The sequence below is a fragment of the Parasteatoda tepidariorum genome, chromosome 5 (genome assembly GCF_043381705.1).
Source record: "Parasteatoda tepidariorum isolate YZ-2023 chromosome 5, CAS_Ptep_4.0, whole genome shotgun sequence".
NCBI classification, from domain to species: Eukaryota; Metazoa; Arthropoda; class Arachnida; order Araneae; family Theridiidae; genus Parasteatoda; species Parasteatoda tepidariorum.
Genome location: NC_092208.1, coordinates 49,773,460 through 49,791,580, shown reverse-complemented (window position 1 = coordinate 49,791,580; position 18,121 = coordinate 49,773,460). Strand labels below are relative to the sequence as shown.

Sequence of the window (18,121 nt, the reverse complement as noted above, 5' to 3'; positions counted from 1 at the left end):
AAAAAGAGGAGAGTTTGAGTGGTGAGCAACCTTATTTGTTGGGAATGGTGTAAGGTACGTGTAAGCTGACCAACGCCTTCAAAAAACTTAAAAACTGGTCGTAAAATTTCTATGTGAATATTCAAAAACTAACCATCTTGTCTTTTTAAAATAAAATTTTTAGAACAGAGATCCCTCACAGGGACTGAACGCTCGTCTCCTTTTTAGTGAGTTGCGAAACTGCGCATATGAAAAACGGTTTTGAATTAAGACCACTATGTACATTTCAAGCTATAAGCAAACAACTGATTTTAAATAATACTCAATAATTGATTTTCACCATCACATCAATTGTAAAAATTTTTAAAAAAACTATATACTTCTTCACTAATGTACTTGTTTATTTCATAAAGTTTGAGATTTTTTTGTTAAAACAACAATATTTTGAAACGTCAGAGCTTATGAGGATTCTTTTAATCTTACGAGAAGAAAAGATTTTAGGTTACGAGAGATAACGAAATTTAATAATCTGCGGTGATAATATGATTCTGAATGATGATTCTGCAGATTTAATAATACGCAGAATCATCATTCTCAGAAAAAAAAATTTTTTTTGTTTAATCTCTAAAATTTTATTTTATGGTTAAAATGACTTTCACCGATAAAGTAGCTATTGTAACTGGTGGTGCACAAGGTATTGGGAAATCTTATTGTTTGGAATTGTTAAAAGAAGGAATGAAAGTGAATATTACTTTAGGCTACTGATTATTTTAATTTTTTTAAATTAAAAGTACAGTCAAACCCCGCTATAGTGAACTCCAGGATATAGAGAACGAAATGTTCGGATGCCTTGCCTAATGTTATTTTTTGTGGCTATAGTGAACTAAAAAAGTGAGGAAGTTGAATATTATGAACTTTTTTCTGTGTTCGACTGATTTTTTTTCCTTCAATTTTTTTAAAAATAATATTGAAATGTCTACTTCAAAATAAATACTTATACTGATTTTTAAAACCATCTATAGAGTGGAATGTAGTGATAAGCATTTTCTCTTGTTTGCTTCTTTTATCACACTTTTCCGTCCATAAACAAAGACCTACCCAGGCAGATGTATGGACAAATTTTTCCCTGCATCAGCTAAAGATTACTAATTTTTTTTGGTTCACAAGACGAAGAATAATAAAAAATAAAAGCAAGTTAACACATTTAATGATCTCCCGGAACAGATATAGTGAACCGAAATTTTGATCCCTTGAAGATTCACTATAGTGGGGTTTGACTGTATAAAAGTTTTGCCATTCCATTCTACTTCTTTATTTTCTTTCTTCAAGTTGTAATTTTATCCTGGTTAACCAATTAATATCTTTCATGAAAATATTCTAGAATATTGAAAACAATGTTGATTGTAGACAATGTTGTTGTTAATGAAATATTAATGATTCCACTTCATTTAAATATTTTGTAGCTCTTCGATCTAACGCCAGTCTTGTCTTTAAGATTAGGCTAGATTTTTTTTTATTTTTTGAAAAATCAAAAATATTTGATTTAAATTTGCTTTTTTTTTGTAGTTAAAGCTTGTTTTTTTCCCCACTTTTTTAATAGTTATTTTTTAATTTTTTCATTTAAAGAAGTGAAATTTTACAAACATAATTTAATTGAAGTTGTTTTATAAAAAATAAATCTTAACAATACATTTTCCAACTATAATAACTTTATCTTGAAAATTAGTTTGCTTTAAATGATGAGAAGATGTTTGTTTGAGATGCTTAATTTTTTCTAATATAACTTTATTTTTTAATTTGAATTTCAACTCTGAAAATAAGTCATTGTTTGTCTTTAGTGCATTCTCAGAAGTTTTGATGGTCTCTTCTAAAGGTTTTCTTCAACACAAAATTTATAAAAAAAATTCCTTGCCTCTCAAAAGTGGTCATAAATAGCGGTGGTCTATCCTAGAAGTTTCACTGTATTATATATATAACATAAATTCAATTCAAATTTTTAAAATAATTATTTGTTTTACATAAAAATGATATTTTCATAATGTCAAAAAAAAATAGAAAGGAAAAAAAATTAACAAATAAATAAGCTATTTACTACTGCAGTACATTTGGTGAGACTAAATCTCAATGTTTTTGTTTTAAATATATAAGTTGCTTTACATATACAATTTTAATCGCCTTATTTTTTTATTCTTAAATAAGTAAGAAATTAATTAGAAATAATTTTTACGAATGTTTTTGTTTCCTATGCATATTTCAGTTTTTCCTCAAGAATTGAACACTTACTAAATAATTTTAATGCATTCATTGTTATTACAATTTAAATGGATAAATGTATTTAGTGAGGCTTGACACTTTGTTTTATATACACATTGTTTAAACTTAGAACATATAATTACAGATATGCCTGTGCGATGTCAGTGAAAATGCAGCTGAAGATTTTATCAAGAAACTACCTGAAAATTTGAAAGAAAATATTTTCTTTCAAAAATGTGATGTTACTTCTTTTAATGATTTTAAAGGTAATTCCAAAAAATGTGTGTGACTTAATGAAATAGGCATATTAAAATTTCAACAGTGTGGTTTTTGAAAACCATTATAATGCCAAAGCTTGTGAGGAGAATTTATAAAAAAAAACAACAATTGTTTTACCAAACCATTTACCCGCTGGTGGTTTAGCAAATGGTCAAAATTAGGAGAACGTTTCTTCTTTATACACTATTTCCTTATCTAATTACATGGAAAAACTGATTTTGCTAGGTAGAGAAAATTGAAGTTTACAGCTTTTTAGGTGCAGAACTGTTATTGGGTTAAAAAGAAAATTAAATTTCTGTTAAATCATTAATTGTATGTTTTTACTGTATGTGAGCCTAATTTCTAGAATCAACCTGTCATCTAAAAACTTTTAGGTCTTCAATGGTTATTTATTTATTTATAACTTTAGGTGCATTGCAATTTTACTTAATAAATTTTTTTTATTTAAAAAATTCTATTTATTTTAAGACCATTTCCTTAGTAATAAGTGTGACAGCTATTATTTAATTCTTTATACATTCTGAATTTAGTTGATTTACGAGAGTAATTTTGTGCTACATTGGAATTGACACTCTTTTTCAAATTATATGTATTCAATTTAATTTAATTATATTTATCATTTTGTTATAATGTCTAAATTTGTGGATATTAGTTACCCGATGTAAAAATTTTTGTTTGAGTGTAGTTTTTATTATAATATTATTATTACAATAATTGGAAGAATGTTAAAAATTTAAATTTTTTTATGGTCCGAAAAGCTATTATCCTGTTACAAGTTGAACGATTAGTTGATAATCACCTCAGAATTTGTTAGCAACTCTGCCACTTTAAAGCATTTAAAGCAATTTTTAAAAGTAGTCAGAGTTAAAAGTAAATAATCCTCACATTCAAAAGAGAAAGTGTATTACATAAAACTCAATATATTATAGTAGACATTTTCAATGCACAAATGAAATTTTAAATTTTTCTTTTCTCAGAATTAAATATAATTTATATTTGTTATAACTTACACTAATTATTAAAGATATTTTTAGATGCTTTTGATAAAACAATAGAAAGATTTGGACAAATCAATTTAGTTGTAAATAATGCTGGAATAATGAATGAGCAGGAATGGAAGAAGACAATTGAAGTCAATATGGTAAGTTGGATGAGATAAAGACTTTCAATACAATTTCAATTCTGCTTGACAATTGCTAAGAAACAACTAATTTATGCAAAATAGCATTCCAGACAGTGCCATAATATCAAGCGCAAAGGGCGTGGTAGAGTAGGACTCGTTATCTGTATAAAGGGCAGTGTATGCAAGCTCTTCATTTATTCGAAAACTAATGCTTTTAGATATTTAACCAATATAGTGCTGTAGGTTGTTGAACTTATTTCTGTGAAATTCAAGATTTTGTTGCAATAATTAAGGACAAAATGTCAGAAAGACACAGAACCAGTCAGACCCAAATTTTAAGTGTAAGCAAAAATGTTTTTGGCGCTCTCCCTACCTTAAGGATATCATCATCATAGTTGGCCAGACAGGATAATAATAATAAGGACATTAAGGATAATAATAATAAATATGTACTTAGTAAAATAAATTTTTTTCATAATTTTAAAAAATAATTCAAAGTCTCTAAATTTTATTTATATTCAATAGCGAAAAAAAAATATATCCTATCCTAAGCAATTTTAGAATAGCAATCAAAATATTAGACATCTATATTATATTTACATTTCTAGCTATTTATGCCTGGTATTTTTAAATGAAAAGAAAGTATTGTTTTTGCATACAATTCTTTCGCATACAATTTTGCATACAATATTTAGCTTTTGCATTCAATTAAATCTTGCTTTTTATATTTTAAAATTATTTTATTTGATAATGAAAAAAGAAATGAATAATAAATTCAAAATTGTTCAAATGTATACGCATTAGATTATTTAGATGTATAGAAATGCTTCATTCAAAAGTTTTTTACTTGATTATGTGAATTCATTGCTAAATATTTATTATAAATATCAGTACATTTCTTTATTTCATTCATCTGCCCTTATTCATAGTTTTTTCATGGATTGTTTCTCACAGCATGATCTTGAATAATTTTATAAAATATAATGAATTGAGTGGAATTAATTATCGACTATATCAACCCTCATCTATCAAAAGGTAACTCTTGATAGAATCATGTTAACATGGCTTATATACTAGTGAATTGGTATTTAATATTTGTAGTGGTAGTTATGCCACATTAAGCGTGTTCACATCACGTAGGGAAATCACCAATGTGAACACGCCTGCTTTGACAGAAACGCATACTTCGATGAATGATCCACATTGAACAGTTTACTTGTGACTGAGAGATTAACCAACTCCTCGCACTGTTGCTGCTCAGTCTCGCCTCTTTCATAAACAACGTAGTAATGTGGCATAACTACCACTACAAATATTAAATACCAATTCACTGATAGATGAAGGTTGATATAGTCAATAAGTAATTCCCCTCATTTTCATATCATGTCCGGGTCACCAATGTGGGGAAGTAATTATTGACTATATCAACCCTCATCTATCAAAAGGTACCTCATGATAGAATCAAGTTAACATGGCTTATATACTAGTGAATTGGTATTTAATATTTGTAGTGGTAGTTATGCCACATTAAGCATGTTCACATCACGGAGATCACCAATGTGAACATGCCTACTTTGACAGAAACGCATACTTCGATGGATGATCCACATTGAACAGTTTACTTGTGACTGAGAGTTTAACCAACTCCTCGCACTGTTGCTGCTCAGTCTCGTCTCGATCATAAACAACATAGTAATGTGGTGTAACTACCACTACAAATATTAAATACCAATTCACTGATAGATGAAGGTTGATATAGTCGATAATTAATTCCCCTCATTTTCATATCATGCCCGGGACACCAATGTGGAGAATTAATTATCGACTATATCAACCCAGGGCTAAAGAGAATACAAGGGCTAGTTCACTCCGCTCTTAGAGCTGAAGCTACGATTTGCCTCCTCATGACGTCACTGTGTCCACAGATCTCGGAGATCGCAAGCAAAGATATGATAACTTTGCATCTTTCTCTTTGTAAAAATAAGTTAGACTTTTTCTGGTTATTAGCCTTCAAACTTTACGTAATTAACACATTATTTCCGTTCATAAACATAGTTCAAAAAAAACTTTCTTGGTTATTATATTAAAAAAATACCATTTTAAACTTATAAAAATGTTTTGCTAGTTGGTGAAAATGACACGATAAATACTTTATTTTAAAAAGTTCAGTTTTAACTTTAACTATTAAGAAAAATGAAGGCATATATCGACACTTTTTTTATCTACATATTCTTTTATAAAGATAAGTTAAGTTAAATTTAGAATCCCTGATTTTAAAATATGTCGTTAATAGCAATTTGTTCATACTTAATCATTAGGAAACATCAACCTTAAACGCTAATTACTGAAACAAAATAATAATTTAGGTTCATAATGACATTAGAAATTTTACAATTGTTTATAGACATTTAAATTTACGATGATATAATTTATAGATATTTAAATTGAAGAGAATATAATTTTTAAAAAAAATCATAAATATTTAGAATAACTACATTAAAAAATATGTTATGAAATTAGGAGAATTTCAACTATATACTATATATTTTATTTATACTTTTTACTTACATTTTAATTTTCTTTGACTTTATCTATTTTTTAATTCTTTTCACCTGCCTTTCTTTATGAAGTAACGAGGCGGTTTCTATTTAGATAATGAATTTTTATAAAAGTTCTTTACGACAGAATAAACGTATTGCTGTTTTATATTAACTGTGTCATTTCGGAATCCATTCTTTACATAGTTGTTCATTTACTTTAGGGAACACGCGAAAAATTATACTTTTTCCTTTTGTTTTTATATCAGAATTTTTGCAAGTTGCAATCGCGCAAACTGGCATTTCGATAATAGTTTTAAATTCTTGTAAATTCACTGCAAAAACTGAGGAAAGTCATTATAGAAAATAACAAATGTCTTAGAATATCTCGCAAAAAGAAATGATCCAATATTAGTTAGAGCTAGTAAGGCCAAACGCTCCGTTCTTGAAGTAAAAGTGCGAGCTTTGCGCCAAAGTGACGTCACTAGAGTGACGTCTGAGGATCGGAGCGGCGAGAGATAGTTCAAAGGAGTGAACCAGCCCTTCTATTCTCTTTAGCCCTGATATCAACCTTCATCTATCAAAAGGTACCTCATGATAGAATCAAGTTAACATGTCTTATATACTAGTGATTTGATATTTAATATTTGTAGTGGTAGTTACGCCACAGAATAAAGGTAGGAGTACTTCAATCACTCATCATAATTGTCTGACTGTACACCATCAGCTTCCTCAACATTCTGCTCGCTTTAACATTTCCAAAATTCCTGTTCCTGATATTTTACTCAAAAACATAATTATTTTTATCAATCCGTCATTTTAATTTTGTAGGCTAAATAGCAAAAGATTTCTGAAAACCTGGACATTTACATTGTTGATTAAAATTTAAAAAAACTAGTTAAAATATATTGTACAATTTAATGTAACAAAAACAGCAATAAAATTACAAAAAAAAGATTGATCATTGAAACTTAATGAATCACTAGAACTTAAAATTAATGAAATAAATGTCTTGATGTCTTATATAAAGCAAAAATTAGCTGCTTTTAAAAAATTTCCAAAATTTTATTCCAATTAGTAAATATTTAAGAAATTTTAAAAATATTACTATTTAAAAAAATGCAGTATAAGAAATTTTGAAATGGGGAAAAAAAATATTGTACATTTAGGATTACAATTTATCGATAGGAGATGTAACAAACAATATTAAAATTTTTAATTTTATTCAAATTTGACGTAATTTTAAATTTAATATTGAGAAAATTATAAAATGTAGAAAAACATAATAATCTGAAAAATCAAAATTAAATCAATGAAATGGCAATATACATTATTTTTTTTAAGTCTACTTTAACAAGTCTCACAGATAAAATTACAGAATAATTACCTAATCAGTATTTTGAGTTACACTAAAGGTAAAGAAAACACAATAGAATTGGGGAAGAAAAGAAGTAATTCAATAATGAATTTTTAAAAAATGAATACCAATCTAACAATATTTTATACTAATTAAAAGGGAAACAATTTTATATTTCTGAAATTTAATTAAACTAAAATAAAGCATCGTTAACAAATCATATACTGATAAAATAAACGAAAACAATATGACTATAAGACTTTTAAATTAATATCACATTTTAAAAAGTAGAAATTTATAAAATTATAATTTAACTGAATGAAAGTTATAAATTTTGTATTTACTTTTAGAAAGATGCAAAAAGTAACTTGAATCTGAAATTGCTGATATACCTTTATAATTTGAAAAATTGATAAAAATTTTAGATGGTTACTTTCTTTCAACGCATTGTGCAGCCGAAAATTCAAGGAGTGTCCGTTATACCCTTCCTTTAACATAGTAATAATTAATTTTGCTGACGAATCAGAAACCATCTTTTGCTTGTTATTTGTTTTTCTTAAAAATTTTGAATTAATTGTTTCCGTAAAAAGAGACCAATGTCCAATGTTATATCAATATTTGCAACTTCTCATTTTTCTTTAAAAAAACACTTACCTTCCCATAGCAAATTTTTCCTAGAACATTGTGGAAGGGGAAATTACTATAGGCAAGTCACTCCCATTTTCTCCAAACGGTTTTTCTGTAGAAACATTAAAGGAGACTCAGCAGGTTTTAGTCTCTATGAGTGACCATCATTTCGGCATCAGCAGATCTTAAATTGTAAGACCAGAATGCCATCAGTACTAGTGAAAAGATCTAAGACGAGGAATGCTGCATTGCTACACAGTTTAAAGGGTTATTTTTTTTAGCAGAGTATTAGATATATTTCAAAATTTTATTTTAGGAAAAAAGTTCATTTTAACTTGTATTTTTCAACAAGCAAGCAAGAAAAAAAGCTTTTAGAAGGGAAAAAGACATAAAAAGTTTTTTATTTTTAAATCTAGCCTTACTTGACTCCGGCGCCCCGTTACACAGCTGCTTACTACACTTATATCTCGGACTGTTCCTCGTAACACATCATCTAAGTGCTTACAATCTCGGACGACTGAAAACAGATCAAAGTGTCACCACTGTGGCCACAGTACTGGAATTGTCAAAGAATGTCAACTCAATATTAAAATAGGCAGCTGAAGCTGGAAATGCTATGTGAAAACACGCCAGTAGTCATGGTAGGGACATCATAAAAAGAATTGTGAATTTTTGAAAGTATTCTTTTTGATAAACAACATGTTTGCCGATCTTCTAGTAGATGATGTTTTTTTTTTAAGTTTGAATGTATGGCCATATAAGTGGACTTTCTACTACTTGATTAAGAAAAGTAGATAATTGTCTGTAAGAAAATTAATTTTACTTTTATCTTGTCTTTTCAATATCTAAAAATAGAAATATAGGCAGTGTTTTAAAAATACACTATGTTATCTGGCTTAACAGTTCCCAATTTTTTCGTGAATATCAACATTTATGATCAATACTTCTTTTTCAAAAATTATATTAAATCTAAAATTAAATAACTATTGAGTATTATAACTAAGTTCCTTATTGAAAACTGATAATTTCTACTGTTTTGCTAAAATTCAATGTTAAAATGCAACTTTAAAATTCTTTGATAGTAAAGATGATGAGCAATTGTTTTCTATTGTTTAATGAGTCATTTTAATGCAATATTATAATTGTTTAAGTTTTTTAAAAATTTTCCTTAGATTGGTGTTATACACGGAATTCAACTTGCTTTCCTGTATATGGGTACTGACAATGGTGGCAGTGGTGGTGATGTGATTAATACTTCATCCCGTATGGGTAGGTAGTAAAAGAACTTTGTGGTATTGATAGTGCTGTTAAGCACATTTTATTTCTTTATATGTGTTTCAATTAGCTTTTAATTCTGATTGCATGATTTATTTCAAATGTTCTTATGTTAAGTGTGAATTGACTGTAATGTATTTTATCCTTAATTAGATTAAATGTGTAATCCAGTTGCAAAAACTGATAACTGCACTTTTGAAAGGGTTTAAAATGAACTTTTGTAGTTATTAAAAATAAAACAATAATGACATTTAAAAGAAAATATTATTTTTATTTTTTATATTTCATTATATTTTGTATTGTGTTTATATTTACACGTAAGTGCACCATTTTGATCTCCTTTCTTCTTAAGATTGCCTGTCATATATTAATTGCATAACAGTGCTAAACATGTAAATTTCAATTTCAAAAGATCTGAATTCTTATTTTACTTTAACAATAATTGTACTTCTTATAAATTTTTTATCTTTCCTTTTTGAATAGGGAGATTTTTTTCAATAAAAGTCAAGCTATTAAATGATAAAAAATCTTTATTTAAATGCTTATTAAACTTATCCATTTTTATGTTTTTAACTTATTCAAAACCATTTATATTGATTATAATATTTAACTATTCTATTGCTTTTATAAAGAAGTTGGCAAAAATATTTATTCAATTAGAGCCTATATAGCAATGAAAAAATGTATACATTATATTAACACTTCCAAGTTTCCTACACCTCAGAGAAAACCTAGGGAACTTGGAAGACTCAGAAATTTCAAATTAACATTTTTTTTTACAATAAGAAAAAAAAAAAAAAAAACAGTGATTTTTCGAAGAAGTTTTTCTAAAAAACAATATTTTAAATTATGTTAACAATTTAGTAGTAAAGTATCAAAGTATGTAGAATTGCATGAAAATTTGTCTTCTTTTGGCTTAAAACTAACTAGCTTTTCTTTAAGTATTTTTTTTTTATTCATATTATTTTTCAATAGATTTTTTTATTTTAATTGATCTTCAACTCAGGTTGTTGTTACAGGTTTCAAAAGTGGTCCTTTTACTCCAGTATATTGTGCTACTAAATATGCTGTAATAGGATTAACAAAAAGTTATGGGGTGGGTACTTTTATATGGCTTATTCTATTGTTTATCATTTTTTTACCATAGTTAAGTGCGTTATATTATTAGTCACCAAACGTTTTGAAATCATTGCACACATATCATATTTAAAATTTTGCACCGTTACCAAACCCATTGTATTTATCTGAGGATTACTATTTCCTACAATAGTTGAAAGAAAAGTTTTCAGTCTTTTGTGTCTCTTATATAGCTCTAAAATCATTTTTTCCAGGATCCTTAAGATCGAAAAGCATGAGTTTTAGTTCTAAATCTTAAAAATTTTTAAGATTTTTTATTTGTCTGTTGGGGGAGGGACATGTAAAAAATGAATTTTTCTCATAGGACTAGCATTATGCAATGTTATAATTTAAACCACACACGCTTTTTTTCCAATTGCTTATAAGATATTTTTGATGTTTGCTAACTTACCGATTAGCTATTTAATTAGCAAAAGAAAAAAAAAATATTGGAATTTATCCTGTGTGTTTTAAAATTGCTGTTGTTCAGTTCTTACTTTTTGGACTTATTATTTAGCATAATTTATAGTTGTTGAAAAAATGTTCCCTACAAATACAAAAGATGGAAAAAGCATGAACTTAAAATTTTTATATACAATATAAGTAAATATGAATGCATCATAAATAGTATTTCAATATGTGTGTGTTGATGACAAGAAATTGCGCTCAAAACTTTAATCATATATGGAGGTATCTAATGGTAACTATTGAGCTCTAAAAATTTTTTTTACTCAATGTTATATGTTTCAAACATAGAGTTATAAATAAGAAGGAGTGGGCATTCCTCCCCTTCCCTGTTGGCGCGAGTGAAGTAACTGTCAAGTAGCGACGGCCATGTTGGTATAACCAGAAACTTTGCAGAGCCGCTCAGGTTTCAAGAGGAAGAGTTAGGTTGTTTTTGATCTTTTCTCTTATGATTGGAAAATTTCGAAAACGAGATTGAAATAGTTTTGTTGTTAATACATAACACCTTTTTTCAACATTAGTTTCTTTTCTTCTTCCCAAAAAATAATGTTCTAAGATAGCTCTATTTTACAACTGAATTAAAAAAAGAACTTTACAGCAGTTTTCGGGAACTTTGGTTCCTTTTTATTTTATCTAGGCATTAAAAGTAATATATTATTGTTATTTAAGGGGGCAGCTTTCCTATTAAAAATTTATTCAAAGAATATCACATTAAAACCCCACTAGTTTGAATACAAAGAAAATAATATGAAACGCACTTTTCTTTAAAGTTAGAATATTTAAAGAGAAAAATATTGTTTTGTGATAAAAGAATAGCAATAATCAGCATTAAGCCATTTGAGTAAACAATTGAGTAATAAAACTAGTCCATAACCTACTGTTTATTACTAAGCAGAGAAGTCTAATTTCTTTTTCTTTTGAAAAGCACTTCATCATATGAAGTGTACAAAACTGTAATTTACAAATAGCAATGTAAAATAACTGTGTATTTATTTTTTAAGGTAAATACCCAGAGTATTTAATATATATAAATATTTATTTTCCAATTGAGGTTTAAACTCCACTCATGAAATGCTCTATCTCATTCCCAAAATACATGAAGTGGTGAGCAAATAAATGCTTTATAATAAATGCCCAGGCATTATTATCTATAATGAATGCTCTATAATAAATTAAAGCTTTGACACAGCAATTGAGACGTTAGTAGAGGAAGGTGGAGACTCAGATGAAACAAATTTTAAGGCTTTTAAGAAAAGATAAAATGAATACTAAAGCCTTTTTAAGGCACATAGAAATCCTGCAAAGTACACGATTTAAATGTCAACACTTTGAAAATGCAATGAGTAAATATATAATTACTTGCTGATTTTAGCAGCGTTTGAAAAAACCCAACCCGTTTCGGTTTTATTAAAAAAAAGACGGGGAAAATTGGGTTTTTTCATTTAGTGCTCATAAACTTTAAGTTTTACTGTGTAAATATTTTTATTTATCAAAAAGTGTCGCACAAGCTTAAAAATAGAAATAAATCCAAAAAGTTATTTTAATTTTGTTATATGTATTTTATATTAAGTTTAAATAACGCATTATCACTAATATATGTTTGAATCTTCTTTAGTGTTAAGTACATAATGTTTCACAATTTTTAATTCAAGCATTGTAAAATATAAATGCAGCAGTATAAAGGGAACAAGTTTATTAATCTTTTTGTTTTTACACACATTTATTTACTATATTTATTAAACATACATATATATATGTGTGTGTGTGGTACGGTGAATGACCGAAATAGGTGGTTGTTGACTTTCCCCGGTGAATGACAAACACCAAATACGTAGGTTAAAGATCGAATATTTCATTACATTCTTGTACATTCGGACCCTCACCGGTGTATGTCAACAATCACATAGTCGCTTTGGTGAATGTCAGAAATATTTGTTATATCCAATTTTATATTAATTTATTCGTTGATATTATTATATTTATTTGATATATTTATATTTATTCTGTGTTTTAATACTTTCTGACAATAGATTAGAAGAAACATCAGTGTTTGGAGTATCGGGCAAATATATACCGGGCAATGGCATTTGACCTTAAAAAACATCAGCTACCAAGCCACTTAAGGTTAAGTGCCACTGCCTGGTATACCCTACACTGATTTTTTTTAAGGTTAAGTGCCACTGCCCGGTATATAATTGCCCGATACTTGGTGTATACCGGGCAGTGGTTGCCCGATACTCCAAACACTGATGTTTCTTCTGATCTATCGACAGTAAGTATTAAAATATCAAATAAATCTAATTATATCCACGAATAAATTCATATCAAATCGAATGTAATAAATATTTCGGACATTCACCAAAGCGACTATGTGATTGTTGACATTCACCGGTGAAAGTCAGAAATAAGGATATTTAGCAAATATTTCGGACATACACCAAGCGACTACGTGAATGTCGAAATTTTCGAGACTTCGGTCATTCACAGTAACATATATATTATAAAATTATAATCTGTAAATATTTATAATCAGTAAAAACTAACATTTCATCTGACTTTTGACTTTAATAAAAAACTGAAATAAATATTTAATGTTCTTCCATGTTTTTATAATAAGATTAATAGAAAGTGAAATTAAAATTACATATAATTATAAAGAGTATCAGATACTTGTCCCATTTTTTTCAAATAATTAACCCTAAGAAAATTATTTCATTTTTAGATAAATAATTTTAAAAAGTTCTCTTATAAAAAGTTTTAGCTTACTTTTTTAAAGTCGGAAAATAAAACTGTTTAAATTTGTTAATGTATCACTTAGTAAAAAAAAAAAAAATTGTTTCTTTTCAATTTTTTTAAACATATGAATTTATAATTATAACTTGTTTATTAATATATAAAGCATGCAACTATATTTGAAAAACTGATCTTTTCAGACTGTATTATTTAAATTTCTATTTGATTTAATATCATTAAAATATTATTTTTTGAAAAAACCCACTTAAAGTTTTCAATAGTACTACAAAATTATAAGATTCGAGTTTCTTTTACTTTACAAATATTAAAAACTTAATCAGACAAATTTATGCTGCATAATAAATTATATATAAGTAAATGTGCAACACTAACTTTTAATAAAAACATTATTATAAATTTTTTTTATTATTTTTTTTTTAAAAAACCACTTTTCGTTCCAAGTGGGTTTTTTCAAGGTGGGCCCACTTGGAGAACCCTGCTTTTTAGGAAAGAGAGTTATGTTAAAGGAATTATATTAAAGAAAACAACCAAAAATTTAAATTACTTTTAATAAATACAATAATTTAAATTATATAAAATTGTTAAAAGAAACACACAATCTCTTCTAGAACATTTTAGAACTCAGTTTGAAGAATGTTTAAACACATACAGCTCTAGTTCAACGAAGTTCGATGTGTTTTGGTTGTACCAATATGGCGCCGCGGTTGCGGTTAAGGCTTCATTCACATTCTATACTCTTTTTAAAAATTCTTTTAAAATAATTAGTTTAAATATCAATCTAAGATATTTTATTTTGTAGTCTGATTATCACATGAAAAAAACTGGAATTAAAGTGAATGCTATCTGTCCCGGGCCTGTCAACACTTACATCACTCAAAGCTCAGTTTCCAACTCTCTAAATGACGCTGAACAAAAACGTTTCTTGGTCTCTAAAACTTTCATTGAGTAAGTATTCTATTTAAAAATATATTGATTTAAATCTTGACCCCTTTAAATTTTGAGACTCCTAAGCACATTACTGTTTTTTCTTAAAGTTTTGTCAGAATCCTTAGAGTATTGTTTAAATTTGGCACAGTTCAATCAATTCTGCATTTTGTAAAATTAAGCTCTGCATTCAATTTTAGCCCCTAAATGTATTTTCAAAAATGCTACTTCTCGAAGTGTTTAATTACTTAAAAAGAATAAACAAGTGCCCTGACAGAAAATTATATAAATTTTTGCTCTGTAATTTAATGGTTAAATGATGAAATTATGGAGTTTTTAGGTGAATTATTTTTGATCTATTTAAAGAAAGAATATTTTCAATTTTCATTTTGATAGTTTCATAACTGTCATTCTATATATTATCTGTAAAAGAAACTTTTTTATGTATTTAGCACACAGATAATTTATTGCTGATTCTCATAGAAGGAAAAAAAAATTTCAGATGTATCAAATGTTTTAAAAATATCTGACATAAGTTGCAAGGCAGGTAAATGTGATATATAATAATCATTTTTCTCTTTAGTAGCAAGGCTTTATGCTAGATATAGCAATTATATTAGAAACAAAATTATCATGTAAATTGCATAACTTTTAAAGTTAATACCTGAAATTTGAAAGAAATCAGCTTCATAGTTTTTAAGAAATGGTTTAAAGACAAATCTTTTTTTATGAATGCCAATTTTTCTTTCAATTTCATTTTAAATTCTTATTTCCTAAAAACTATTTCTTTTAAATTTTAGTATTGAAAGCTAAGAAAATTAATGTGACTTAAAACAGTGATAGTATTTTATTTATGTCGCACTAGTACAGCACAATGGGTTATTGGCAATGATCTTGGAAAATGATCGAAATCCTCGAAAATGATCTAAAAGCATGCCATCACAATTTTGGTCCTCTGCGGCAGGAATGGCTGCCCCACTTTGGTAGCCTTACCTGTGTGCAAAGTTGAAAAATGTGGCTTCTATTAAATTTGTGCCACTTTCTTCTTTTTTCACATACGAAAAATCCCATGTGAGAAAAACTACCTCTTATATCTTAAAAACTATTAACCTATTCCTTTCAAATTTCAGCATTAAAAATTCAAAAAATTTATGTAACTTAATATTTCTTCTTACTTCATTGAAAAAGAATTACTCCTTATTTCCATGAGAAAAGATTTACTATGTCACCTCTCCTTTACATTTATATAAAATATTTTTTAATAATTTCTGTGTGTACATTATTATATGTATGAATAAATAACCACTAATATAGTTATAGTCCAAAATATAGTTATATTCCTCAGATATATAGATGCACACTGTAAGAATAAGCAAAAATTTGTAAAAAAATATTCTTATATTCTCTGCTCATACACTGTAAAAGTAGGTAAATTTGAAGAAAAAAAATTATTACGAAATTTATTAGAAAATTTTTAATATTGAAGTAAAGTTTAAAAAAACACATAAATTCATTATTTTAAATTTTTTAAATATGCTGCTGCCCTAAAAGCTATTGCCCCCCACAATATGCATTCACTATTATGTAGCTCATTATCTATTCAATTAGTGGGTTAAAAGATTATGTACAAGATTTTATCCAATTCATAGAGAATCGAATCCGTTCCAACATACTTATTATCATAATATAATTTTATTAACTTAAAATAAAGTAAAAATTTAACTAATTCTTAAAACATTATATTCTTGAAACATGCAAAAGAAAATAAAAGTGGATATATTTATTTTCTGGTGGTTATCTTTATTACTTTTGAAAATATTTCTTGTGCCATCATATAAGTATTTTCACTTTTCTCCTAACGTTCATCACTTTATTTTTTTTATATCCTTTTAGCATTTTTAAAATGTTATTTTCTATTTTATCTCTAAAAATCTTCTAAAATCATGATTAAAAAATTCTCACCTACTCAAATATTGTAACAAAATTATATTATAAAACTATTCTAGAGCCTTTTGTTTAGTTTATATTAGGATATTATATTTGTTTAGTTTATATTAGGATATTAATCAAAAAAGAAATAAGTTTAAACTAAAGTAAAATATGCAGTTGCTATTTGCCTTTTTATTGCTATCTTCTTCTTCTCTATCTCTCTCTTTTTTTTTAAACTTATTAGTGTTAACTTAAGAAGAAAAAAAAATTCAACAAAATTCATGTATATATTTACTTTTTAATCTTTTTAGGCCAGATGAACTTGGTAAAGCTTTAATAAAGATATTAAAAGATGGAGGCAATGGTAGCCTGCTTAGGGTTGATGAGTTAGGATTACAATATGTTTAAATGTAATCTGAATGTTACAAAGCATAATATAGGTAAATGTTTATAACAATTTAATAACATATTTGTCGAAAAATTATATGTACAATTAATATACATCCACATTATTTGATGTTCATTTTGTTGTTCTCTGCTTGTGAAGAAACAATAAATATAGAAACTTGTTTTTAATGTAAAAACATTTATTGTTTTCTTGTTTTTGTTTCATAAATTTATAATTTAAAGTGCATTTAGCATACTTTGATCGGTATGCACTTAGTTTTTCTGTCATATATTCAATGAAATCTATTTTAATATGTCTTTCTAAAAGATGCTTTATTTATAAATTTGATTAATAATAAAAAAATTATTTTCAAAATTTTATTTACTCATAACAATTATTCTAAAAAAGTAACATAACTATATAAAAGTTTCTTATATGCAATTATAAGATTTAAGTTGATTATAAAGTGAACAGTTTATATTGATATATATATCATTAAATTGTTTAAGTTTATGTTATTATAAATATTATTTTTTTGAACAGTGAAAAAGTGCTTTAAGCATTTTTAAATACTGTATGTATTTGTTATTGCAAGCATAACACAATTAAACTATTTTTTGTATAATATAATATTGTACAATTGTTTAAAACAAGTGTATAAAAAACCTCAGTCTATATAGCATAGATCAATGTTGTCTAGTTTTTTTTGGTTATAGGAACCTACGAATTGAAGTTATAAACCCAAAAATAGTTCAGCTGTCCAACACTGGTTTTAAAATCAGCCTTAACTCCCAGCTTTATATAACAGAGATTATCTCATGGCAAAATTATCACTTACTGGCACAGCTCATATTACATTTTTAAGTGGTTTTTCTATCACCAATTGCAACATTCGTTTAATATTTTATGTGTGCATATGATGCCAAACAAAAGTATCACGTAATATACTAGGCCACACAATTTAACCCTTTAATGGGCCATTTATTTCTAGTAAAGGTAAATTAAAGTATTTTTGGAATTGAAATTGTTTTAAGAATAGTAATTGGTATAAGAAAAAAAACTCATTTAGTTTATAAAAATGTCATTATTTTTGGTGGTAAATATATTTAACACAA

The 18,121-nt window shown here is 26.8% G+C and overlaps 1 protein-coding gene across 1 annotated transcript; it reads left to right on the top strand.

Annotated features, from left to right (window-relative positions):
- Positions 1-301: 301 nt before the first annotated feature.
- LOC107456544 (15-hydroxyprostaglandin dehydrogenase [NAD(+)]) lies at positions 302-17,202 on the top strand. Its single transcript, XM_016074430.4, has 7 exons — positions 302-720; positions 2,378-2,498; positions 3,546-3,652; positions 9,328-9,424; positions 10,450-10,526; positions 14,565-14,710; positions 16,930-17,202. Exons 1-7 carry the CDS (start codon positions 619-621, stop codon positions 17,024-17,026), a joined length of 747 nt encoding a protein of 248 aa, XP_015929916.1. The 5' UTR covers positions 302-618; the 3' UTR covers positions 17,027-17,202.
- The last annotated feature ends 919 nt before the right edge of the window (positions 17,203-18,121 follow it).

Coding starts and splice junctions, on each gene's coding strand:
- LOC107456544 (XM_016074430.4), top strand. CDS start 619: ATGGTTAAAATGACTTTCACCGATAAAGTAGCTATTGTAACTGGTGGT. Junction 721..2,377: donor TGTTAAAAGAAGGAATGAAA/GTGAATATTACT, acceptor ATATAATTACAG/ATATGCCTGTGCGATGTCAG. Junction 3,653..9,327: donor AGACAATTGAAGTCAATATG/GTAAGTTGGATG, acceptor AATTTTCCTTAG/ATTGGTGTTATACACGGAAT.